General features: G+C 61.0%; 1 protein-coding gene across 1 annotated transcript in view; it reads right to left on the bottom strand.

Moving 5' to 3' along the window:
- PHACTR3 (phosphatase and actin regulator 3) overlaps positions 1-26,772 on the bottom strand; it is a 109,631-nt gene that overhangs the window by 15,786 nt on the left and 67,073 nt on the right. The window contains exons 4-8 of the mRNA XM_090286621.1: positions 25,468-25,650; positions 21,656-21,868; positions 20,327-20,501; positions 19,401-19,648; positions 9,551-9,704 (exon numbers count right to left, since the gene is read on the bottom strand). Coding sequence (XP_090142747.1) covers positions 9,551-9,704; positions 19,401-19,648; positions 20,327-20,501; positions 21,656-21,868; positions 25,468-25,650 — 973 coding nt within the window. The remainder of the gene's footprint in view (positions 1-9,550; positions 9,705-19,400; positions 19,649-20,326; positions 20,502-21,655; positions 21,869-25,467; positions 25,651-26,772) is intronic.

The raw sequence follows: 26,772 nt of genomic DNA, 5'->3' as shown, positions 1-26,772 counted from the left end.
GTGGGTAACCCCAGAAGGAGCCCGGAACCGCAGCAGCGCCTGTGCCCCCCACCCCCCACTGACACGCCACGTGCCCTCACGTACGTCTCACACCCTCTGACATGGAAAGGTTGTGACTGAGGAGCTAGAGGCAACAGGGTGCCGAAGGGCTCCCGGGGTGGGGCTCCCTGAAGAGCCGTCTCAGCTGGGCTGTGTGCGCCCTCGGGACTGGGATGCGGTGCCTGGCGCTCCTGAAGCCACGCCGGACCAGGCAGGTAACTGAGGAGGGAGACACGGGAGTCCGGGCCCTCGGGGACGGGACCCACCGTGCGGGGCCTGACTGTCTACAACTAACCCAGGAAGCCGGGGGGTCCCAGGTCCCGCACCCAGAACCCGCCGGCCAGCCGGGGTCCGAGTACTGGCTGTGTGACTTTGCACATCTCAGCTAACCTCTCTGAGCATCTCCGTCGCAGACCTGAGTGAGTGCAGGGAAAGCACAGTCCCTGGCACGTGACATGGGCTCAGTAAGTGCGCTACCATCACGTCACGTCAGTGTCGCTGCGACGATGGCTCACGCGGGACGCATGCTGGTCTGGGGAGAGCGGAGCCGGGGTGTTCAGTCCCTGTAACCAGCTGAGCCGGCGGGCGGCACACGCCAGCTCAGACTGGTCAAGTGGCTCATCCGGGCTCACGCCGGCGACGATTCCCAGCGGGCGACCTCCAAACCCATCAGGCCACCTGCTCCCCAGGCTTGGGAGTCATGTTCATTGACCCTGAACGGAGGTGGATGTTCCTTGCATTTCCTTATAAAACACGCTGTACCTTCCTGGACAGATTCCCTGGCAACCAAGGAAAACAAAGAGCAGCGGAGCCGGGCACCGGGGCAAAGGAGGCCGGCTTGCTGGGCACTGACACGGAGCCGGCCCGGGCGCCCCCGCCCCCCGCACCCAAAGACCAAAGCCTGTATTTACGCCCTCGAGGCTTAGATTTCACGCAACTTTTCCCGATTCAGAAGGGCGCTTTCTGCTGCCTAGCTACCTCCCTCTGACCGCAGAGCGTGCCGGACCCACCCTGTCCCCCCAGGACCCTGCTGGCCCCACCTGCCTCCCTCCGGGACGGAGGGCCCTCCCCACGCCATCCGCCAGGCCCGCGCACCGCCCTGTCCCACGAATTCCTTCTGCATTGTTGTAAAAACCCTGGCACCCTTCTTGGCCTTGGGGGGCTGTGTGATTTTCACGGGTGGGCCCCTCACCACAGCAGCAGCGGGCAGGAGGCATCAAGCTGGAACCCGGGGGCAGGGGGTAGGGTAGAGCGGACCTGACTCCAGTGTACCCCGAGGTTTCTAAGCAGAGAGAGCCCGCAGCCCCCTCACAGCGGCCCAGGGGGCCGGAGGAGCAAGCCGGGTAAAACGCGCTTCATCACGAAAGGAGAAACTGCAGAACAGACTGGCCTTGCTCCTGGGCGCCCGACAGCCAAGGAGCCGCTGCTGGGGTCGGTGTCAGGGCGGCACCTGCGGGCCTGCGACCTCCGCCCCTTCCAGGCCTCCCCTCCCATCCAGGCAGGACCTGCAGGAGGCTCTGACGGCCGAGATGTGGCCGCCGGTCCCCGGGAGCAGGTTTCCCGGGTCTGCCTGCGCATCAGAGATGAGACGCTAACGCGCGTGACGAACATGATGAGGAGGAAGGGCAGGATGGCGATGAAGACGAAGATGGTGAAGATCTTGAGGAAGATGATGATGATGATGATGATGATGGTGACGCTAACACCGGGCCGGGCCAGGCCTGACGTGCAGCATCCCCTCAACACTGGTGACAGTAACTGCGAGACTGCCCGTGTGACCCGGGCGCTGCTCCGGGCCCTGGGGAGACAGCTATGGGGTGAGGGGCTTCCTCAGGCGTCATGAAAGTGTCCCAACATTGCGGCCACGGACCCACAAGCTCTATGGACGTGTTACACGTGTCAGACGGTGCGGAACAAGTTCACATACTCTAAAAAGGCTGCCATAGAAAATGCGTATTTTTACTCTTTTATAATGACATCTGGAAATAGACGTTAAGTCACACATAGAAACATATACCCGATCAAGACAGAGGGTTGAGGAAACTGGGCAAAGGGCACACACCAGAAGGCCAGACGCAGGCACGTGCCCAGACGGACACGTCACAGGTGCCACATGCGGCTTCCCCCTGGCTCTGAGCTTCCTGGCGGCCAAAGCGACAAGGGAAACCCAATTAATCACAAAGCGTGCCCAGCTGAGATGCTGGCGGGCCACCGTTATGCAGAAGCACAGTTTGTTCTGGGCCTCCAGGCCCGGAGAATGGCCTTCACGGTCCTGAGAAAGGGGACCCAGTGTGGCATATGGGGGGCGGTGAGTCGGGAGAGGAAAGCTCTGCTGAAGTACAGATCCCCAGGCCGGAGACTGGAGCGGGGTCCGGGAACCTGTTTGCACACAGGTCCCTCGTGCCGTGAGCGCAGCGTCGGAGGTGGGGATGGGCTGCGTGACCAGATGACCAGTGACCCACCCCTGTGTCCTGCTGCGAGCGCTGGGAAAGTGACCGCCCTGCCCTGAGCAGCGCTCCTCGTCTGAAAAGAAGGACCGTGAGGTGCGCTCAGCAGGCAGCAGCGGAGGAGACACCGCGAATGTCAGCAATGACCGCTGTTAACAGCCACGCTTCCCCGTCCCTCGGCCCGGACAACGCCTGGGGCACTGGACAAGCTGGGCTCCCGCCTGGCACGGGGCGGGTGGGCAGAGGGCAATGGCCGGCTGGCAGCACGCAATCCCACACCCCAACAGGGGACCCCTGCACTTCAAGGTGCAGCTCCCTTACTGGCCATTAAAAGTCTCACTCCCCCCATCTTTTCAGTAAGCCCAGAAAAAAGTTTCTGTGTTTTCGAGACTCTGGGTCCACAGAGCTGAGACCTCAGCTCGGCATCCAGGTTTTCTCAAAGCGTCAGCTGAAGAAGGAGCTGAGTCTAATGCTCTGTGCCCTTCTCCCTCCTGCCCTGCGAAGCGGCGAGGCTCCTCCCGGAGGCTCTGCAGACCTGGCGGCCGTGCGGGGCGGGGGCCGCAGCGCCCGACGCTTTCCCCTGGGGCCTTGTGTTTTCACGACGGCCTGTTCTAGATGCAGCACGGAATGTACCGAGGAAGGGACAGGCCGGGGGGTCACTGCAGGCCTGTGCTGACCTGCCGTGCCGGCTCCTGAAGGGCGCTCCTGAGCATTAATTAGCTCCTCAGGACGCCAGCCACGCGGCCCAGAAAGGACGCCCGAGGGAGACTTAATAGGGGGTTTGAGCATCAGTCGGCCCCGCCCGCCCGGCTCCTCTGTCTCCAGGCAAATTGCACACGAGCCACAAACAACCGCCCTGTCCTCACGGACAACACAAGGCCACCACCCACCCCCCGGCCCCAGCAGCTGCTCACACAGGAGCCCCCTCGGTCCTTGCCGAGGCCACTGCAGGGCCCTCAGCCCGCACGGTGACAACCAGCCCTGGGTGGCCCAGCCGGGACCAGCGCTGCCGCAGCCTGTCCCCCGAGGGCCTTCTGCCTGCCGGGACCACACCTGTGTGTGTTTTCACAGGGACTCATCTGGCACCTCCCAAAGGGCCTCAGGCTGGAAGGCGGCGTCACAGCCCCCGCTTTGCAATCACAAGGCAGACGGAGTCTTTGTACAAACGCACGCGGCTGGGATGGGGGGGCCGCCTGCCCGCGCCTCCCAATGCCCCCGATCGGCCAGGACTGTCTGTCTGGGTGTTTGCACTGGCTCCCCAGGCTGCACGCCAGGGGACACGGTGTCGCTCCCAGCCAGCCAGCCTCACACAGGCATGAAGCACCGTGCACCCCAAGGCCCAGCGGGCTGGCCACGATGGGAACACGCCTGAGGAGGCCGAGCAGCGCAGGGCTGTGCCCGAGGTAAAGGGCCGCGCCGCCCCCTCCCGGCCATGGGACCCTGGCCGCGTCCTTAGCCCCTCACGCATACTTCGTTTCCCCACAGCATGAAGGCTCCTCAACAAATTAAAAACAAAACTCCCAAATGACGCAGCAGCCCCACTTTGGGTCTTTATTCGAAGACACCCAAGAGACTCATTTCAAAAGACATGGGCGCCCTGATGTTCACGCAGCGTTCCTTACAGTCGCCAGGACACGCCGCAGCCTCGGTGCCCTCAACAGCCACGCGGGTAGTGACAACGGGGCACAGACACACAATGGAGTACGACGCGGCCAGAGAAGAGGACGACACCGTGCCACCTGCAACAGGAGGTGGGACTGGAGGGTATTGTGTTAAGTAAGTCCCAGAGAGACAAATACCACGTGATGTCCCTTAGGTGTGGGACCTAAAGAATAAACCAACTGTTCCAGCCAAGACAGACGCGCTGCATCTCCCTCCACAGCTAAGAAGGAACACAACTACCTCAGAACTAGAGACAACCAGAAGTTCCAGAAAACCAAGCTGCATGGAAGTCCAGCAAACAAAGATATAAAGAAGAAACACTCACCCGGACAGGTAGGAGGGGCGGAGAGGACGCGGTGTGGTGGTGGCCACAATGGCAGCAGCAGCAGCAGGCCGGCAGAAAGCGCAGTCACATGTTTTAAAAAGTCAGGAGGGACACCTGGGGAGAGTTCCCAGCTCCTCACCAGACGTGCAGCTCACGGTCCCATCACCAGGGAAAATCAAGCCTCATTGCTTCTGACTGTGCAGACCAGTGGGGGTTGGGGTGGAGGCAGAAACTGCTGGTCTCTCAGCAGCGTCCGCTTGTTTAAAGGGCCCCCATGGTCCTAGAATGTCCGCAGACCCACCCACTCTGGGAACAACGGCCAGAGCAGCAGCTAGAGGGGCTCCAGTCCCATATGGAAGTGGGAGAGGTGCCTGGAAAAGGGGCGAGCGCTGAGCAAGCAGCATTGTTCCTTCTCGGACCCTCCCCCACACACAGTGCCACAATGTGGTGAAACAGGTCGCCCTGCACTGATGAATCCCTAAGGCTCCGCCCCTTACAACATAACAGGTGTGACAGTTCTACCTAAGACACAGAGGCAAACAAACACAGGAGCCTGTCAAGATGAGGAGACAGAGAAGTATGGCCCAAAAGGGGGAACAAATCAAGGTTCCAGTGGGACAACTAAGTGACGAGGAGATAGCCAACCTAACAGATGCAGAGTTCAAAACACTGGTGATAAAGATGCTCGTGGGCTTGACAGATATGCTTAAGTATGGCAAACACATAAGGGAAGACGTGAAGGCTGTGCTAAGTGAATTGAAGGAAAATCCACACAAAACCACTGGTGAAGGGAAGGAAACCGGGGTTCATATCAATGATTTGGAACATAAGGAAGAAAAAAAACAGTCAACGAGTACAGAATGAGGAAACAAGAATTGAAAAAAGTGAGGAAAGGCTTAGTAACCTCTGGAAAAACTTTAAACATGCCAACATCCGAATCATAGGGGTGCCAGAAGGAGAAGAGGAAGAGCAAGAAATTGAAAAATTCTTTGAAAAAATAATGGAGGAAAACTTTCCAAATTTTGTGAAGGAAATAGACATACAAGTCCAGGAAGCACAGAGAGTCCTGGGTGAGCTGGACCCAAAGACGACCACACCAAGACACATCATAATTAAAGTGCCAAAGGTGAAAGATAAAGAGAATCTTAAAGCAGCAAAAGAAAAGCAGAGAGTTATCTACAAAGGGGTACCTATAAGACTATCAGCTGATTCTTCAAAGGAAACTTTGCAGGCAAGAAGGGACTGGCAAGCAGTATTCAAGGTGATGAAAAGCAAGAACCTACAACCAAGATTACTCTATCCAGCAAAGCTATCATTTAGAATGGAAGGGCCGATGAAGCGCTTCCCAGACAAGGTAAAGCTAAAGGAGTTCATCATCGCCAAGCCATTATTATATGAAAAGTCAAAGGGACTTAAGAAAAAGATCAAAATTATGAACATTAAAATGACAACAAACTTACAACTATCAACAACTGAATCTAAAAAATAAAAACAAAATCCAACTAAGCAAATCAGAATAGGAACAGAATCATAGGTACGGGGATAATTTGGGGGTTATCAGCTAGGAGGAGGGAGTGGGAGAAATGGGGAAATGGTGCAGGGACTGAGAAGCATAACTGGTTGGTACAAAATAGACGGGGGGGGGGGGGAGTTAAGAATAATACAGGAAAGGGTGAAGCCAGAGAACTTACATGCACGACCCAAGGACATGAACTAAGGGGGTGGGATTGCTGGAGGGAAGGGGGTTACTGGGCAGAGAGGAGCAAAGAGGAAGCAAAATTGGAACTTCTGTAACAACATAATCAATAAAATACTTAAAAAAAAAATCAACCACCAGAAAGAGACTCACAGATAGAGACCATTTTGACAGTTGCCAGGGGGAGGTGGGGGGGCTGGGTGAGTGGTGAAGGGACTGAGAAACACAGACCTGCAGTGACAGACAGTCAGGACGCCACGTGCGGCACAGGGAATCAAACCAGTGACACAGTGACAGCCGTGTGGGGTGCCAGGTGGGTGCTGGCCTGGGCGGGGGTCTCTCTGTGAGGCACACAGTGTCTGACCGCGGTGCTGTGCATCTGACTCTAATAGAACACCCTAATTTTTAAAATGCTAAAGGAAAAAAGGCTTAGTTTCCTCCTCTGTAAAACGGAGATGACAGTCAGAGCCACTTAGTGTGCTGGGTTCCGGTAAGAAGCAAAGTAAATGCGGGAAAGCAGGCCCCGCTCACTGCCGGGGTCTGCGCTGAGAGATCACGGCAGGGCCCCCGATCACAGACCGAGCAGCACCTGCGCAGGGCCCGGCACACGCCTGCTGTGGGAAGCGTGGAGACGCGGGTCCCCAGCCCGGCCGGCTCATGCACACGGATGCTAAAGGGGCCCCCAAGTCCAGCACAGAAGGTGTCAGCGGGGGTCGGGGTGGGAGGGCACAGAACACATCGACCAGAAGGGCCTCAGGAGCATCCAGACGATCAAATTTTAAGGGTCTGAAAATAAAAATACTAACTCCCCTTCAGGACATGGGGGAAATGGCATGTTGCCATGGCAACCAGAGGCTGACTTGTTTAGGAAGTGATGGCAGAAGTATCTCGGAAAGAAGGCAAAACAAAGACAAAGGGATCCAATTAAACTCCTTCTGTAGGGAAAACACCTGGGGGCGTGTGGGGGGCTGCCCCGATCTCTTGGCACCCAGCTGTTTGTTTCCGTTTGTAAACATGGTGACAAAGGCCCCAGGAGCTACGGCTCCATCCTAGTCCCAGGTACCAAATCCGTCCCGTCTCCGTGGCACCGCAGGACGCGGAGGGCCCCCACGTGGCCGCCTGGCTCCCCACAACCCGCTGCGCCTGCAGGCGGGCCGGGGTCCCCAGGCTTCTCTGCACGCAGCACCCTGCCACTTCCTCTGTGTTTAACCACAGGCATGTCACGGTGCACTTGCTATTTGTTCTTTAAATTAGTCCCCTTAATATTCCCCTGCGAGGGAGAACTTGGTGTCTCTATCAAATAGAAAACCCTTATGCCCTGGCATCGGCGGAAGGCAGCCACAAAACAACTCCACGGGTAAATGTTCCTTTCCCCCGTGGGTAGGGAAGGTTTTATTTTCAAACATGGCAAAGAGCATGGGTCATACCCTGTAACAGGTTTGGCCAACTGTGTTCCGGGGGCTGTGTCTGTGAATAAAGTTTTATTGGCACAGTTCGTTATTCATCACACGCCACCCACGCGTCCCGTACCATCTACGGCCGCGCTGGTGCTACAAGAACAGGGCTGTGCAGTCCCCGGAGACTCCCGCCCACAAGGCCACGCACGGTCGCGCCCTGGCTCCGCACGGTGGAAGTCGGCCGACGCCTGAAGCGTAGGACTGGCAGCCTACGGCCTTAACAATGACAACCCGCGCGGCGAGGCGGGCGTGAGCGGGACGGAAACTCGAGCCTCACACAGAGGGGGCCATGGAACTCAGCAACGGGGAGAGGGCCGGGAGCGACCGCTGCCGAAGCAACCGCCCCGGTCCTCACGGTGGGGAGCGCAGGAGGAGAGGCGGCCATCACGCTGACCGGCCCTGGAAACAAGGTTCGCGCTCACGAGAAACGAGACGTGACAAACCGAACCTCCCTCTGTCCCACGCGTGTCCGTGACAGTGGCCACGACGCCCCTGGGCAGGGGAGCATCCGTGGCGGGTTGGGCAGCAGAACTGCAAACCCGCGCTGTCACTCGAAGGGCCACCAAGCCCCGCCCGTGAGTGTGGTGGCACTCGCGGGGGCCCCACTCCCCACAGGAGGACACCCCGGGACGCGCTCATGTGAGGACAAAAGCACAGGGACGTTCGTTTTACTGCTGATGTAAAAGCAAAGGCTTTGAGGGAAAGGAGGACCAAGCGCCCACGGGTGATGGGCCCACGGAGGCCCCGAGATGCTCCTGAGACGCTGGGGGGAGGGTCTCGCAGAGGCCCCCACTGAGCGGACGCCCGACCCCCCTGCACCTCACCGCGGGCACCATCGCGCTAAAGGCTCTCCCCCGTCCGGGGGCCGAGCCCGCCTTGGAAAGGGTGTCCCAGACTCACCGGGCCACAGAGAGCTTGCTGGCACCTCCCACCTGTCACCACTTTGGAAATGGCTGGCCCAGACCGTTCTCTCGGGGGCCTTGGACATGTGGGGTGGGGGCTGACCTCCATCTTGGGGGGCCCTGTCCCGTTTCAGGGGCCACAGGCGGCCTCACCGCACAGGCCCAGGCAGGAAGGACCCGCGAGGACCCGGCCCGGCCGCGAGCTTGGCAGAGGACGGACAGAGTGCCTGCTTCACGCACAGGCCCGGCCACACGCCGCCCACGCCGGGCCTCCCTGGGCCTCACAGTGACCTGGACAGTCAGCACCCTCTTTACAGACGAGAACACTGAGGGCTGGGAGCCCTGGGCCCCTCTGCCCCGCTTCTTAAAAAGCGACCCGGACTGCCGTCACACCCACCTACCGTCGGGGGTCCCAGGCCGGGGGCGCGACTGGATCCCAGCAGACCGCAGCCGCTAAGGCGCACGCTCCACGCTGCCCTGTCCCACAGCGCGCGGCCCTCCAGCCAGGGCACCCTCGGGGGCTGCACGCAGACGGCACTCGCGGGCTGGTGTGCGCTACCGCCCGGCCGCAACAGGCTCGGCTTGGGGCGCGGTGTCCCCCCCACACAGAATTCTAGCTTCTCTTGAAACGCTTAGAAAATTTGGCAACACGGGAGGCGCAGTCTTGCAGGAAAATGATCAGGTGCCAGGGAACAGGGACACTTCGCCCCCTCGCCCCCCACAAAGCACGTCCTGCCCCCTTGGCCACAGCCCCCCCAGCCGCCGCCCCCCCCAGGTGCTCGCTTGGCTCCCAGATCCACCGATCTCCACTGGGGGGCACGTGGCAATGTCTGGGGGCAGTCGGGGTTGTCCCGGGGGGACATGACGCGTGGAGACCAAGGATGCGGCCGAGCACGTGACCGCGCCCGGCAACCCCCCCCCAACAGAGGCCCCACGGGCGGCGGCGGCCGGGAGACGGTGCCGGGCCTCAGCAGCCGGCCGGCGGGGCCACGCGTGCCTCTGCCCCCCGCGCCACTGCTCACTTGGAGAGCTTCATCTCAATCTGCTGCCGGATCTCCTGCCGCTCCTCGTCCGTCCTCCTGGGGAAGATGTTCCGGTCCTCCAGCTCCTGCTTGCTGGGCCGGTTCCTCAGCCTCACGGCCAGCAGCTCCTTCTTGCATTTCCTGGGCAGGGTCCCTAGGGCAGCGGGCGGCAGAGAGACGGGCGTTCAGTGCGGCGCTGGCATGTCAGAGCAGCCCCCCCCCTGCTGGGGGGCACACTGCCAGCTCGTGGTGAGACCCAGGGGGGCAGGGACAGTGCCAATCGCCCGAGACCCATGGGTGGGGGTCAAGCACGTGGCCCAGGGGTCCAGGGTCAGTGATCACCACCTGCTGCCGCAGGGTGATTATTAAGAGCACCCCCTTTTTCTTTCAAAAGCATCCGCGTTTGGGTCACAACCTACAGTTACTTCACCCACCGCCCGCCGGCCAGGTGGGACGCCCCCACCTTGGTCTGATGCCCATACCTGTCCTCGGCCTGGACTGTCCAGAGCGGGCCTCTCGCTGAACCGTGTGGCGAGCCTCGAACCAACTCCTGAAGCCGGTCCAGCGGCCTCCCGTCTCCCCCACACCCACGGCCAAGGCCCCTTCCCCCGCCCCGCCTTGTTCGCTAGTTTATTCCATCTTCTCTGCGAGACTAAGTCCACGGGGGTGGGGGCCGACTCAGGGCCCATGAGTCAGAACTCGGGGAGCAGAACGTCCACACTGACTGCTGTAGCCTCGGGGTTTGGCTGCGTTCACAGGCGAGCAGCGTCCCCCGTCCATGTGCTAGGAACTGGGGGTTTGCTTAATGGGGGCGTCTGAGCAGTGAGTCCCACCTGCCCCTCGGAAGGGTGACCGCAGGGATGTAACAGCGAAGTGCGGCGTGGCTGCCGTGTTCCGGGGGGCAGAGCGTCACATTCTGGGGCTTGCACATCACCCCACATGGTCACTCCCACAGACGATTTAAGGGAAACTGATCCCAAAAGAAAGTCGGCTCCTCGTGGGGGAGATGAAAATACACAACGGAAGAAGGGAAGTCTAATAACACGGTAGTTCCACAGAAGTTGGGGATCAAGACCCAAAACACTGGGCTCCGCTGAAGCCTGACTTTTGAACGTGAACTTATTCATGTGTTTTATGCAGAAAAGAGGAAAATGGCTGCAGAAACCGCGTCAGCCAGGGCTCCGGCCTGCCCTTGTTGGAGCAGCTCCACGCAGGGCCGGGGACCTGGTTTCCCAGAGTAAGAGAGAGCCCAAAGGGGCCACAGTCCTCGTCAGCGGGTCCTGCCTGCGTGCTCTGGGGCACGGACGTGCGGAGCCACGGGCGTCCCCTGGGTCCTGGGAGCAATCCTTTGTGAAGGTCCAGAGGCCACCCCGGCAGGAAGGGACTGCCGTTTCTGGGGAACGGCGAGAGGCTTGACCACAAAACCACCCAGGGCAGTGTCGCTGGTTCCGCTTTGGTTACGTCCCTGAGCCCACTGCTCGTCACTACAAACTCGAATCCCCAGGGATTTCTAGAGGTCCCTGAGAAGTCGCTCCACGTGAAATCCGTGCGCAGGCCAACGCTCCTCTGCGTGCCATCCGGCCTCCGTGAGCGCGCCCGGGCGCATAGCAGGCCCACAGGGGACGCACTTCAGGGCTTCCCCAGGCACCAGGAGTCCCTGGGGTTCGCTACTTTAAAGCCAGAGAAGGAAATTTCCAGACAGATAGCTTAAAGTGGGAGCTTTTCATGAATTGGAGGGTGCATCTCCCCAAAGGCAGGTGGGATCCACACAGATGAGCCTGCGCTCCAGAGCGGAAGTCGGGCACCAGGCAGGTGGGAAGCGGAGAACCAGGTGGGGTCGCCCTCTGCCCAGACTCGGGGAGCCAGTGATCTCCCCCACAAAGGCCCCCAAACACACAGGTGGTCTGATCTTTTGACCCAGAAGTCCCACCTCAAGGGGTCTGCCGCCGAAAACAGATGGGTGAGCCCATAAGAAACATCCAGCCTCGTTTACGGAAGTAAGGAACTAAACCACATGGACACCCAGCAACAAGAGGGGGCCTGTGAAACACGGGGCGTGGGTGCCTTCTGCATCTGTCAGCCTGTGAAGACAGTGGTGGCCCGTGCCCTTGGGGACAGAAGGTCACGGTGCTGCCGAGAGCAGCTCCGCGTAGAGAAGTCTGTTCATTTATTCAGAGCAATGCCAACACGCGCATCTAAATTTGCGAGTGTATGTGATCTTCGTGTAAATCGGCCGTCACGCCAGAAACGCATCCTTTAACTGATGAGTGTCTCGTACTTTTTATCCGAAACAGTTTTATTAAATAACTGTTTAAAAATAGCTGAGTAAAAAGACAAAAGAGATTTAAAGTGCACCAGAGAAAAGCCACTCCTCTCTAAGACTCGTCCAAGGAAAGCTGAAATGGTTAACACCAGCCGAGGGAGAGTTCAGGGCAAAGAGCCTCATTGGGAACAAGGCAGGTCTCCTAAGGACAAGGGGACACCTTCAGGCGGGCAGAACAATCCTAAATGCGGGACCCCCTTCAGAGGTTCAAGTAGATAAAACAAACTGATGGAGCTGAGGGAGGGAACAGGACGTCTGTAGTTCCAGCTGGAATTTAAAAACTCCCAGCGATGGACGGACAGGCAGCCAGAATGTACCGGGACCAGGAAGAGTGGACTGACTTCTCAAGCAGTCTGATTAACATTTATAAAAACCTGCTACCCCGTAACCAAAAGACAAAATCCTTTTCAAGTGCACATGTGACATTTACCAAGAAAAACCACATTCTGGGCCAGACGGCAAGTCTTAATAAATTTAAAAGTACTCAAGTCACGCTAAGTATGGTCTCTGCTGAGAGTGGAATTAAACTGGAAACCAATAATAAAAAGATCTCTAGAAAAATACAAAACTCTTTGGAAACTAAATAAAAAACGTCTGAATAACCCATAGTTCCAAGAACAAATCAAAAGGGAAATGTGGAAGCCTCCGAAGTAAACACCAATACAAGCTACCCAAAGGGCTTTGGGGGACACTTGCAGTGTTGAATGTCTATTAGAAAGGAAGGAAGGTCTCACATTACGGCCCTCAGATTCCATCTTAACAAACTAGAAGAGGAAGAGCAAATTAAAGCCAAGGAAGCAGAAAAAATATTAAAGATCAGAGCAGAAACCAATAAAATCAAAAATAGAAAAGCAATAAAGAAAATATTTGAAACCAAAAGCTGGTTCTCTGAGAAGAGCAATAACACTGATCAAACTCCAGCCAGACTTATCGGGAGGGAAGCGAATGGAGTCACGTGGCCAGCGTTGGGGATTCAAGGGCGGGACCCCCACCCGATGCTAGACGGACAGTTCAGGCTCACGCACGAGGAAATCTATAACCGGAACACACCTGTAGCTATTAAAAATATATTTTTTAGTTAAAAGCCTTCCAGCAGGGCCAGACGGACGCACTGATAAATTCTATGACACACGCTGAGAAATAAATAATACCAATCCTACACACATCATACTAGGAAATTGTAACAAAGGGGCTACCTTAAAACTCGGGCCATCAGGCAAGAAGGTACTGCAATGTCAAAATCAGAAAAGCTAAAGACTCAGAGCGTATGAACACCGATGTCACATTCTCAACAAAACTTTAGCAAATCAAATTCGACACCTAATAAAAGGGCTCATCCACCAAGACCATCTAGGACCCAAGGGGATCTATCGTATTTAAAAAGCAATCAATGTCATTCACCAAATTAACCAACTAAAAAGGAGGAAAACCACAGGACTGCCTCCAAAGAGCACCCTTCGACCTCCGGGGTCCTGGCCCTGACTGTCGGAGCCCAGAGGGGCCCACCAGGCTCTCCCCAGTGAACTGGGATGGACAGCAGAGCCCACGGAGCCACCAGCCCGCGGGGCTACAGCGCAGATCTGGCGCAGACACACACGTTCACAGCTCCGGAAGCCACATGTGCCTCTGCAAACAACGTGGGGCTCCCGGCCATGGCAGGAGAAGGTCCCTCCCCGACGCACACCTCACCTCCTGACGCGCTGCCGAGTCTCCTCCCAGACCTGCTTCTGCCCACTGGACAGCTCCCAGCGCCCGCCTGCCTCTCCCGTCCCGCCCGCGGGCTCCCACTGCGCGTCCCTCCAATGGTGGTGCGTTCTCCCGGAGCGTGGATGCTGGGGGAACGGACGTCCAGGTGGCGTTCTGGCTCTTCTAACCAAAGCCGCAGGGACCGTCCTCACTCTGGACGACCCTGCACACGTGTGAACACTCCCTTCAGCCCCGTCCCTGGAAAGGGGGGGCTCCCGAGCAAGGCTACTGCCTACGTGGGGTCCCCACGGGCGCTCCTGGCCCTGCCCCACGCCCAGGCTTTGGCTCGCTGTTCTTCCAGAGCGTCCTGGGCAGCCTCTGGGGGAGGAGGAGAAGTGTAAAGGGGTCCTGTACAGATGGGAGCGGGAGGCTGAGGCTGGAGTTAAAAATAAACTCGCCACGAGCTCTCTTTTCCTCAATTAGTCCTGCCTTGGGATTCATTCTAAGGATAATGACGGAAACGCGGGGAGGCTGAGCTGCAAGGGAGCCTCCCTGCGCGTCCCCACGTTGCTAAGGGCAGCCGCTCCCCACCCTGGAACCTGGCGGCTGGGCCACAGCTTTGACATTGAGTCGGGTGGTGGGGGGCAGGGGGAGAAGGAGGAGAAGAGCTCCTCGTCCTGGCCACAGGAGCCCCGTGAGGCGCCCTGCAGCCTGGCTGGCCGGCAGTAACACTGTGGGCCATCCACACTCTGCTGTGAGGTTCTCGCTTCAGAGATTATAATTCCTGCTTCTAGAACGTGCACTGGGTTCTCTCTGCTAGTTTCTCTGCTAAGACCCTCCATCTGTTCATCTTGTCCTCAAAGACCCGAACAGGCTCACAAGGGCAGGCCTGGGGCCCTTCCTCCAAGACACGCTCGCTCCTTGGGCTGGTCTCTCTCGGGTTTCAAGCCTCTGGACCTCCCCAGCCCCCCGACCCAGGGATGGCCACGCGGCTCTGAGCCCGCAGGTGCTGCATCCCGTGGAATCTGCCTCCCGCGCACGTCCCTGCCTCCGACAACCGCCACGCACACTCCACGGCCCTTCCCGCGGCCCCCCTCACCCCGGACCCCGTCCTGCCAGCGCCTGCAGTCTCAGCAGCCCGGGTGCGCCTCCACCTCATCTCACCAAGGCCACACTGCTTGCAGGCCACACCCTGGACCCCGACAAGACGCCCCAGCTGGACAGGACGGTCACCTGTGGGGCTCAGCCTGTGCATGTCCCGTCTTTCAAGGAGGACAGTCCTGCACACCTGCTGTTCAGTGGCCTCCTGCGCCCTGTCCCGTCCTGTGTGTGCTTTTAGTAGGGCAGCTACCAGAAGCAGCGGGGACTGACCCCTTCCAAACCAAGTGACACTTTTCTAGTACTGCCACCAGACTCAGGGCGCGCGACTAATATTTTCTGGACAATTAATGAGTGTGGGGTGGTGAGGGGTGGGGGGTCGGGGAGGGGAAGCAGGGGACAGCTGGGGGGTGGCTGTCCGGCGACGTGGTTAAGGACGTTAGCTGGACCAGGGGCCCTGGAGGCTGAGTGGGTTCCTGGGCGAGGGGACAGCGCTGGCCTTGGGTCTTGTGTTAAGAGGGCAGCTGGGCCTCCATCGGGACCTCACCCAGGCAGTGACGGGGGGACACACGGGGCTTCCGCATCAGAGCGTCTGGGGCCATGATGCAGACTGGGGACCGTCCACTGATAGGAAAACACGGGGACAGTGTGTCGGGTGAGCCGGAGAGAGCACAGCTGGGGAGGGAAGAGGCTGGAGCTGGGGAACAGCCCCGTGAGGGCAGGCCAGTGAGGGGAACCCCGTGCAGGGGCGGAGAACTCAGGGAGAGAGCGGGCTCTGTCCTGGCTACGGGCCAGAGACCTGGGTGCAGAACGGGCATGTCCTTCCCCTTTCTTTGCCTGTAAGAGAGGGACACTAAGGGCGCCTGCCTTGCCTGGCCGTCCTGGGGACTCACTTGGGGGTAGAAGGCCCAAGTGCTCAGCAAGGATCCGGGCACGCGGTCCTGGCTCAAAAGAGGAAGCAGCCCTGCCGTGGCTGACTCATCCTGTGTTGAGTGGTCGGTCACCACGCCCCCCCCCCGCCCCCTGCCAAAGCCCTGCTTCTCAGAGTCGGTGGGAACCACCCAGACCCCAGGGCCCACCCCGCCAGGTGGTCGCGAGGCGGCCGGGCTCCCCAGAGCATCCTGTATCCCAGAGGCTGCTGGCAGCACCACCTAGCGTCCACGGGGGGGATGGCCAGCTTTCCAGGTGAGTTCCACCCAGAGGACCTGCTTCCAGCCTGGGCAGTCACTGCACCCAGGGGTGCGGACAGGCGAGGGAGGGCTCGGGTACCCTGTTACCACAGGTCCTCACGCTGCCTCTGAAGTGGCGTGGTGGTGTTAGAAAGCGAACCTCGGTGCACACGTGCCGTATAAATGCCAGGGCCGCCACCAAGATGGTTTAGAAAAACCACAACTGATATGCTAAGAAATAAAATAAAATAGAGTCATGTAAAATGCTCAGTTAAAACCACAAAAGGCCTGGCTGCTGTGGCTCAGTGGACTGAGCGGCAGCCTGTGAGCCAAGTGTCGCTGGTTCGATTCCCAGTCAGGGCACATGACTCGGTTGCACGTCAGGTCCCCAGTTGGGGGCGCGAGTGAGAAGCAACCACACAGTGATGTTTCTCTCCCTCTCTTTCTCCTTTCCCCTCTCTCTAAAAATTAAATAAACAAAGAAATAAATTATTAGAAAAAAACCACAAAAGGTAGCAAAAGAGCAGAAGGATGGGGTAATAAAGCCAGTAACAAATACGGCAGAAACTAGTCCACCTGGATCGATCATCATTTGAACAGCAGTGGTCTGAACCACACCGACTGGAAGGCACACTCTCAGAGGGGATCAAAGAACAAGACCCAGCACCATGGTGTCTACAAGATGCCCCCTTTAAATACACAGCCCCTCAGAAAGCAAGAGCGAACGGGGGGAGAGAGCCACAGCCCCGTTAACGCTCCTCCAAGGCGGGCCGGAGCAGCTGCCCTGACTCGGATGGAGCAGGGGCACGGCTCACCGCCCGGGAACAAGCCCGTCTGAACCGGCGACGTGGCCTAGGATTCCTGCTCTGCGACCTCTGGGCAAGGCAGAACTGTGGAGACAAAGGGAAGGCCTGGGGGTGCCAGGGCTTTCAGGGGGCGGGGGGCTGCACAGAACAAGCACAGCGGGGTCTTAGGGCCGTGAAAACACCCTCAGCGACACCATCACGGCAGATGCGTATCATGACTCCGTTGTCCAGACCCACAGAAGCCCTAGCGCGGAGGACGAGCCTCATATAAACGGCACTCAGTGGGTGATGGCGGGTGGACATTGGTCCCTCGGTTGTAACGAATGGACCAGGCGGTGGGGGTGCTGAGGGGGGCTGTGCAGGGTATACGGGAAATCCCTGTGCCGCTCCCTTTACTTTGCTGTGAACCTGAAATGGTTCATGAAACAAAAACTGTTTCAAAATCGCCTTGGATGGACGCGAGGAAGCCCCACCACCCCGCTTCCACCTGGCGCCGATGGCACATGTGTAAAGGGGCCCGTGTGCGTGGGGAGCACGTGTGCGCCTCGGAGGCCGCGGTGACCGGCAGCAGGCAGGCGCGCGGCCCGCGACGCGCTTCTCCGCGTCCACCACCACATCGTACTTGCCCTGCGTGGGACCCGCCTGTCACCCTCTGACTAGACAAGCGTGTCTCCACCCCACCTCTGTCACACAGGAGGCCCGTGTGGGGTGCTCACGGGGCCAGCGGCTGGGACAGGGCCGCTGTGGCTCCACAAATGAGATCCCAGGCGCCGGGTGCATGCTGCTGTCAGGGAGTTCCGGCTGACAGGGCGTTTGACGGCCGAGATTACCTTGGAGGGGTGACGCGGGGCCAGGGCTGCAGAGGCACTGGAGCGGCACCTTCGGTGGGTGAAAAGCTAAGGGACGGGGGTGCCGCGTTGGGACTGATGACGGACGAATGTGCTCCCGGGCGCTCTTCGGCACCAGCGCCGCGGAGACCCACACATAACGAAGCCGCCGCGCTGGAGGGAGCGGGCTTGGAACCGAGGGAAGCAGAGGGCTGCCGACCCTTGCCCGCGTCCTGCTGGCCAGGGCGGGACACTTTTATGAGCCTTTCCTACCGTGAATAATTCCCCCGAAGTCAAAGCTTATTTGTAGACCTTTTATAGCACCAATACGGAGTTTCTCCTGCCAGCATTTTATCTCGGACAGACACTTATATGAGAAGCTGCCTTCTGCGCTCGGCTGCGGGGTGCAGGGACCCCACTGGGACCGGCACTCAGGAGGCCCAATTGACAGGTGGCAGGGTCTCCAGGCAGGCCTGACTGGGGCAGCAGGTGAGGCTCTGACCTTCCGCCCCAAACACGGTGCCCACGAAAGGCCCCTGGTGGGCAGGAGGCTTTGAGGGGCATTTGCTAATCCAGAAGCGGCAGCAGCTGGGCACAGGAGCGACAGCTGAGGTTCTAGAAGGAGCTGCCCCTTCCTGCGTTCCGATCAGACCGTGAAGTCCGTGTCCAGTGAAGGGCCCCAGGTTTTAAGACAGAAAACAAGACATGCAACACAGATGTAATGACGGGACGGCCAGGACGATGTCCCCTCTTTGCAGCCCCGTGTCCTCTGACGCCCCCAAGGCCACCTTCACATCAAAGTGCAAAGTCAAGACAGCGCCCAGGGGCGCCAGGCAGGCCCCGGTGAGCTCGGAGGCCCAGCTCGGACCTAATGACACCCGGTCGGCTGCACCTACGGGACCTCAGGTGGATGTGCCCCTCAACAGAGGGACACCTGGTGCTCGGGGTCACGGCTGGGAGTGAACAGGGACCCATGGGTGTTGCAGGGAGACGCGGGCTCTGCCTCGTGTGGACCACAGGCACACGTAGTAGGTCCCCAGGTAACTGGTGAGATAGGCAAGTCAGATGATGACAAGTGTTCGTGGAAAATTGCAACTGTGTCGGAGCTACAAAGGGACAGTCCCAGGGCTGTCACAGGAGCCCAGGATGAGGACATGGAGGGGACACAGCAGGGACCTGCTAGGTGCTGCCGGGCCCAGCCTGGCCCTGTCTGAGCCAGGAGGTGCTTCCGGAGGAACAACAGCCCTTCATCGGGTGACAGTCACCACCCTCAGGAAAGGCCTGCGGCTGCGGCCACCCAGGACCCTCCCACAAGTGACAACGCTGCATAGCACAGCGCGCAGCAGGCACGCAGGGGCCCCTGCGCCTCCTGCTCCTGGCCGGTACCCCCTCCCTTTATTAAGGGGTGTCTACAATGGCCTATCTCCCCGAGCCCTCAGGGGCAGGACAGCGCAGTCACTGTGACCTTGAGAACACGTCGTAAGGGCAGATGCGAGCTAGGCTTCCAAGGGCCTCGTGATGGCGCCCTGACCAAGCACGAACGGTCCCACCGCAGCCACGGCTGGTGGCACGTGATCAACACTCCCCTCCTCCTCCCAAGACCCCATCTTGCTTTCCTGTGGCCCTATTTCCACAGCCCGGTCTCCTGAGTACAACGGACGTCCCTTTTTGCCACGTCTCCCCAAGCACTGACCCTCCCAGTCACCTGCTGAGGTCGTGTTTATTGTCACAAACACAAAGTGAAGGTGCAACTGTCAGACACTACCAGTCCAGTCGGTGTCTCGGCGTCCTGAGCGCGTCTGCACAGCCCCCGCTCCTCTTCGGAGGGGGTCCCCTCCTCTCGCTCCGGGTGCAGACCCACCGCCGTGCGCCCCTGCGCCACCCGAGCACCGCGGGCTCGGTGCCCCGGGACACGGCCCGCGGGGGACTCCCCCTGCTCACCGGAGATGACGGAGTCGTTCAGCGCCGCCTCGTCCTGGACCAGCAGCAGGTCGTCCTTGAGGTCCGAGCTGACGAGCAAGTTCTCCTTGTTCTCCTCCGACTCCTTGGCCGCCGTCCGCTTGCCCTCCGGGGCCCCGTCGGAGCTCCAGGCCTCCTCTCGCTCTTTGCCCCGCTCCATGCTGGATGTTCTCGACAGACGGACGTCCGTCCGCTTCTTCGGGGACCCTCTGGTGTCCCTCCCTTGGAAACTGAAACGGAAAGGTAGATCGGGTTACACATGGTCCCCGTCACCTGGAAATACCGCAAAACCGACGGGGGCTTCTCAGGGACGTGCCGGCTTCTGTCCAGAACACGCAGGATGAGCAGCGCCAGAGGCACACGCCCCCAGTCCCAGGCGCGCGACCCTGAGAACGTGCGGCTCGGAACAGCAGATGCACCTGTGATGAACCTGCCACGCTGGGCGCAGCAAACGCCCGACCAAGGCCTCCGAGAACCAGGGGCCTTTCGTTTGTCCCGTGTTTCCGCCTGGCCTGCGGTGCGTCCTGTCGCCTGCTCAGCCCAGCAACGCGGTCTCCGTCGCCCGCCATGGCCACGTGAGATGGAGAAGACCAGAGGGACCCTCGGAAGTAGGCTGCCTGCACTCTGGCCTCTGCCCCAGGGGCCTCCCTGGTGACGCTCCCACCCGCTGGGACTCGCTGGGGAAACATGGGGCCTTCGTAGCTGGGGTCCCACGGGCCCCTCGCAGAATGTAGCAAACAAGACCAGCTCCAAACCAGCTGCAGGGCCTGGTGCAAAACTCGGATGCCCGGCTCCCCGTGAGAAAACGAGCATTTCCAGACGGTGACACAGAGCAGTGGGCCCAGCCCGGACACTGGTCCGCTGGGCATCTGGGCTCCTGGGTCCCCAAGGCCAGGCCATGAGCCTACCTGTCCTGGCGGTGCTTGGTGGCCAGCGCCCTGTGCAACTCCTCGATGACGCGGCTGGGGGGCAGCGGCCGGTGGACGGTGGCGGGATGCGGAGACCCCGTGGGCGTGGAAAGCTGTCCTCGGAGGGGGAGGTCCATGTTCTTCCCGCCAGCGTCTGGGAAGAGCACAGCCTGGCCTGGGGCGTGAGGGAGACCACGGAGATCGTCAGTCGGGAGGGCCAGGGCAGCGGAGACACGAGGGAGGAGCAGGGGGGCACACTCTGCTGGGTCTGCACCCAGGGCCTGGGCACCACGGTCCCTCCCACACACGCCGGACAAACGCTCACAGCTGCGCACTTCACCTCCCCGGGGGACTGTGTGCCCCTCCCGCTTCCCAGGGGAGGAAACCGAGGCTCAGAAGCCACGTCCTGGTCGTGCGCCCCCAGGAGGGGTGGGGGGGCTGGGACAGGAACCTGGCAGGGGACTCCGGGGGTAGTTGGCAGAGACCACCAGACCCCCTACCAGAAGCGAAAGTGGTGGTGGGGGAGGGGAGGGCATGAGCTCTGGGCCCCAAATGGGGTTCCCGCCTCCACAAGCTGGGGACGTGGACAAGCTGCCAGAGGCCCCTGAGGCGCAGGGCTCGTCCCTCGGAGACCAGGAATGAGCCGTGTGTACTCGGGGTTTCTTGGGGTGCCTGGGACTGGCACGCACCCCACACGAGGTAAGTCGCTGTGGGACAGGTGGGGGTCAAGGGCCTGGAGCGGAGCTGCGCTCTGCTCCCTGCTGGCATCTTGATGCCCTCTGCCCTGGAAGGCAGCAGACCAGCATTTACTTAAAAGCTGCCCCTCTCGGTGAGGAGCCGGCCGCTTCCGAGACCAGCAGCGTCCCCCGCTTCCGGCTTGGACAGCCAGTGTCTCGACCGCTGGGATTATTCAGCCGTCGTGGCCACACGCCCCTCTCTGGCCACACCCACACCTGCCGGCCTCACGGCGCAGGGACTGGTGACTGAAACCCAGACGAGCAGACAGTGGGAAGGACGCAGGGAGGAGTGGGGGGAGGGAGAGGGGCAGAGACACAGCAGACAGACGCTGAACACCCAGGCAGACAGGAAGGCCTCATTCTGGGGTCCGTGCGTCTCCTCAACAGGCCGCCCCATTTGCTAGAGGAAGCCCACGGGGTCTGCTCCTAACGGCCAGTGATCCTCGCAGAGAACAGCCCCTGCCCCCAGCTCTGCTGCCTGGACCTGCCAGGACCCCCCCGACTGCAGGAGCCGGGGGGGGGGGGCGTTCAGGCCGGCTGAGGTGCTGATGGATGGGAGGGAGGGGTGGACGGCAGATGCCCGCGGACCCACCTGTGACACCCTTCATGGCTCTGGCGCCTGCCTTGGGTGGTGGGGTAGGCAGCAGCGGGGGGCTGGGGAGTTGGCCCACGGACCTCTCCAGGGGTCGAGGAGGGCTGTCCGGGGAGTCGGACCCAGCTAAGGCTTGGGGGGCCTCGTCCGTGGGAGGCGCAAGGCCGCCGGCAACGTCTGCTCCTTCGCCTCTGGAGGCTGAGGGTTTCTTGGCTGCATCGAAGGCAAGACAGAGAGTCCCTAAATGGGTCCCTCCCACTGGGGTGGGCGTGGGTGGGCGAGGACAGGGTGGGGGTGGGCCGGACGGCCAACACGGAGCCACACACAGAGGGGCCGCTTCACCTGCAGACGACTTCCCCCGAGCTCAACTATCGTAGAACTGCCCGAAGCGAAGACCAGGCCGGAGGGAAATACTCAGAGGAGCGTGAGCCCCCTTCTCATCGCGAGGGGGTGACAAAGCTCCCATCTGGCCTGGGGGCGGGGGTCACCACCACAGGCCTTGGGAGCAGACACACCTGGGCTCCTCTCGGCCCCTGCACTGACCGTGACCTCGGACAAGTAACTGACCTCTGTGTCTCCCTTCACCCACGCATGGCAGCGGACGCATAACAGGAGTCCCTCACAAGAGGAGGTGGCAATGAGGTGAGCACCCTGCCCCTGCGGGGCCGCCACAGAAGCCCGCCGCAGCCGTGTCAGAGCCGCCCTGGGCTGGGTGCCGTCCTCCGTGGCGCTGACAGCACACGCTGCTGCTCCCGGCCCCGGTGGGACCCCGGCCCTGGGGGAGCTGCCGCGGACTCCGGTGAAGTATATGCATCAAACGCCCACGGGTCCCGCTATTCATCACCGCCTTTCGATGATCTTATTATTGTCCACGGTGGAAGCTGAAAACCTCTGAGGCCAGACCCTTTCTCTGGCAAAGCTCTTGGAAACGAGTCTGTCCCTCCCAACTGCCAATAAGCAGACAGACAGACAACGTCCCTCCCATGCACTGCAGGAGGCAGACTCAGTCTGGTCCGTGGAGCTCTGACCTGGGGGTGGCCGTCACCACGTGCTCCTACGTCCCTCTCCGCCGCAGAACCCTGCCCTGCGCGGCACCCCCGCGATAACGCTGTTTTTAGTTATTGCTACGACTTACAAAACTGTCCTCAAGTGCTGTCAACAGGAGTTTCTCCGAGACTCCCAGACCCCGAGCCTCGTGCTGCGTCCTACGCTCCGTGACCCACAGCCTGTGAGAGTCCAGGTTTCGGACTAAGTTTCACACCCACAACACGTGTCTTCTAGGTGAGACGGTTGGTGGCCTGCGTGAGCAGGGAAATGACCTTCCCCTCTCTGTGTGGCACCGGCCATGACTCGGGTTTCCTGTCTCACGTAAGCAGCGCAGGTCAGTGCACGCTTGTCCTTCAACGCCGCGCGCCAGAGCCCGGGACACCACGTGTCCTGCTTCCAGCCCGGTCCCCCTCGCCATGGTGGCCACACCTGCGTAGCCTCTCGCAGGCCCCACCGGGCTGCCCAGACCCCACGTCCCGGGCCCCGGCCCTCGGTCCTCCTCTCCATCATCTTCTCTCACCGGGAGGTCCCATCCAATCCTCCAGCTTCAGAACCGATCCTACCTCTGTCGACCCTTGACCTTTCTCGAAGCTCCAGACTCATTTGTTATTGGCCACTTTCCATCTGCATTTGGAGGTCAAACAGGCAAAGAGACATCCGTCCCCATCTCCTGGTCTCCCACGAACACCCCCCTTTCCCTCATCCATCTCGCAATGCCCTGAGCAGCTGTGGGGGCTGGCACCCCCCGGGGACACGGCACTGACAGAGACAGAACCCCCTCCCCAGGCGGGCTGCACAACCCCCCCCACCCCAGCTGTCACCGGACTGGACGCCACGCTCAGTCCCTCCCCACCTTGCACCCCGCCCCTCCTACCCAGCCTGTGAACAGACACTGTGCTCCGCCTGCAAGATGTTTCTCAGAAACGCCTGCTTGTCCTCCCAGTGCTGGCGACCACAGCCTCTGCCTGGACCCCAGAGCCAGCCGCCGGACGGTCCCCAGGCTCCCTCCCTCGCCACCCCCCCTGCCTCAGATCCGTTCTCCAAACCGCAGCAGCCGTTTCTGCACAGGACTGCGGCTCTGCACCCGCACGGTCTCTCGGCACGGACACCCTGGCGGGCCGGCCGGCCTAAGCAGAACACCCCCGTCTGTGCTCCGACGTGGATCCGTCTCACCCCCGCAGCCGCCCAAAGGAGATTCCTCACGGAAAGGCTTCCTCCTGCCCTTCCCAGTGGCCACATGCGGTCGGTGAGCCCCTGACGGGGGGCTGGTGGGATGGGAGAGCTGAACTTTCACTTAGTTTCCATGAACTTAAGGAGCCACGCAGCTGGTGACGACGGGGTTTCAGGGGTCCGTGGTCCCAGCCCATGTCCGCTCAGCCCGAGAGATCACAGGACGGTTTTCGAACAGCTCCACGGAGGTGTCCGGGCCCCATGAGCCCGAAGCGGCACATGGGCCCCCTTCCGCTCTGGAGCCCTGGGACTCAACATACCAGCAGGCCACCCCAACGCCCCCTCCAGTCCCTCCCCACTCACTCGCGCACCCCTGGCCTGAGGCTCTGTGCGTCTCCTAAGCCTGCAGCTTTCTCTGTGCTTCCCATGAAGCGTGTGGGGCGGCCATGCTAGCCCGGCATCTTGCTGAAACTGAAATTTTAATCTCTCTCAAAGTCTCAAATGCTGGCTGCACAGAAGAATAAACACGCGGCCGGCCAAGCGGTCTCTGCACGTGCCCCGGGTGTGGATCCCCTCCTTGGGGCGCCCTGCCTCACCTCGACCAGCAGAGGGAGCTGCCTGCTCACCCACCAAACACTCAGCGGGGGCTCCTGCGTCATCGTGGGAACCCCGTGGGGGCTCCGATCTGGGAACAGGAGCCGCGGAAGCCCACCTCTTCCCTCCACGCTGGGAGAACGGCCCCCGGACTCCACAGCACGTCCCACCCACGAAGGTCCGTAATACGAATCTGTGCTCAGCACACCACGTCTGCTCTCGCCCCACCCCCGCGCCGTCCGGACAGGCTTGAGGGGCGCCGAGGGGAGCAGGCGCATCCCTCAGAGCCGAGCAGAGCGCCAGGTTCAGAGGCCAAGGCAAGGACCCCACGGGGGCAACGCTTCTCTCGGCCACCAGAATCCCACCGGCCCCCACCCTCCCTGACGTCTGATGTTGGGACGGCAGGACACAGCGTCCCAAGACGACCTCTGAGGAGAGGCCAGGACTGTCCCCCAACCACAGTTCTCCGGACCCTAAACCCCGTCATGCTGCGCCGAGTCCTCCCCCGACGCAGCCCCACCGCTCGTCCCGTTTAACAGAAAGAGCGAGGGAGGCTCAGAGCAGTGGCCAGATGCAGCCTCCCCAGCGAGGAGCCCCACCAGGCCAAGGGGTCACTGCTGTGGGGCTTGGGCCCCCCGGAGGGGCCCTCCACCTCCGTCCGGCCCTGCGGTCCTGGGCTCAGCGACGATGCTCCCACTGGGAACCGGCTCCTTGGGAGCAAGTCTCTGGCCCAGAAGTTCCCAGGGACAACGGCACGTGGGAGGGCCGCCCGCCTGCAAGCCTCGGAAGCAGCCCCGCTCCCTCGGGAGGAGGTAGGAAGGGGAGGCTCTGGCCCACACCCAAACCCGGCCGCAGGGCGCAGTGTGGCGGACCGGAGCCCGGGGCCACGGCTGTGCTGACGGGCTACTCACTGCCCGGGCCCTGGCCGCAGACCCCAGCTGCCACCCAGGCCGGTGGCCACCCTGCGAGCAGCCCAGCTCCACAGGGTCACTGGTTGATACCTGCGTCACTGGAGTGGCTGTCGGAGGGCAGCGGCTCATCCGGGGGAGCCTGGTCGGTCCCGGGGGCCGGGGGTCTTCCCAGCGGGGCATCCTCTGCAGTCTGGGCCTCCTGCCTGGGAGTGGGCGGCTCGCTCTGTGTGGCTCGGGGGCCCCCGTCGGGCTTGCCTGTCCTGCTTTCAGCATCTGCAAGGATACCCGGCTGTCAGTCTGGCCTGCCCCGCCTGCCTCTCTGGGCAGTGACCCGCCCCTGTCCCCTGCACCCCAAGTCCCTGTCCACACCTGCTTCCTAAGGCAGCACCGAGCATCACGACACCCCTCGGCCTCTGCCCTCACACCTGCCAGTGCACCTCCAGCACCTGTGCAGACGGGACACGGACCCCCCCCCCCCCATCTGTACCTTGGGTGTCCCTCCACCCTACGCCTGGACCCTGCCCTGTGACTTCAGTCAGTGGGATGTCAGCAGGTTGGACGCACCAGTGGCTTCGGAAGCGTCTGCACACGGCTGCCTGCTGCGTCTGTGAGCCCCGCCCCGACGACACCAGTGGGCACACTTGGTGCATGAGCTGGGGGCGGGGAGGCGGGGGGGGGCAGGGCTCAGCTGCCCCATCCTGCCCGCCAAGGTCGCCCAGACAGATGACAACGAATGTCCCCAAGGCACTGGGGTTGTTTGTTCGCTGACAATCCTGTGGCCACAGGAAACAGATTCACCTCTGCCCAACCGCTCCCAGGGCTCCCCAATTATGCAAACGCTTCTCAATAACCTTCCACGCACCTGGCATGAGACCCTGGGAAGGCAGAGTTGACAGGCTGCGATCCTCTCGCTCCTGGTTCACAAGCCCAGGAATGGGGGACCGCCGAGGGCTGAGGGGGTCACAAAGCAGGGGGATCCCTGAGTGCAAACAGGCGGCCACCCCAGAGAGATGACACCAGGCCCCTCCAGGGCTGAGAGGAGGCCCCGGCTCCTCTGGCTTAGGGCTCAGCTGCTGGAGACGCTGAGGGTCTGACCCTGGACCACTCAGGTCCCATCTTACTGAGGAGGGGCCCACGCTCAGGAACGTAAGCCCTGGTCTGGGCCCCAAAGCCACAAGTGGCAGGTCCAGGCTGCGGACTCAGCAGCTGATAGAAGCCCCCCTTCTGAGGACACCGGTCACTGTCCCCTGCAGGCCTCAGTCCCCACGGCCGGGTCATCAGCCACCCCAGTGCAGAGTAACAGCCCGACCCACCCGTGTGCACGCAGCAGGGGGCAGTGGCGTGGGGATGCCAGCCTGGCTGGGACTCGGGAGCGCGGCCTCCACGCTGCTTCCC

The sequence above is a fragment of the Furipterus horrens genome, unplaced genomic scaffold (genome assembly GCF_987537825.1).
Source record: "Furipterus horrens unplaced genomic scaffold, mFurHor1.1.pri manual_scaffold_8, whole genome shotgun sequence".
NCBI classification, from domain to species: Eukaryota; Metazoa; Chordata; class Mammalia; order Chiroptera; family Furipteridae; genus Furipterus; species Furipterus horrens.
The sequence above is the reverse complement of the archived record's forward strand: the minus strand, read 5'-3'. Positions and strand labels throughout refer to the sequence as shown.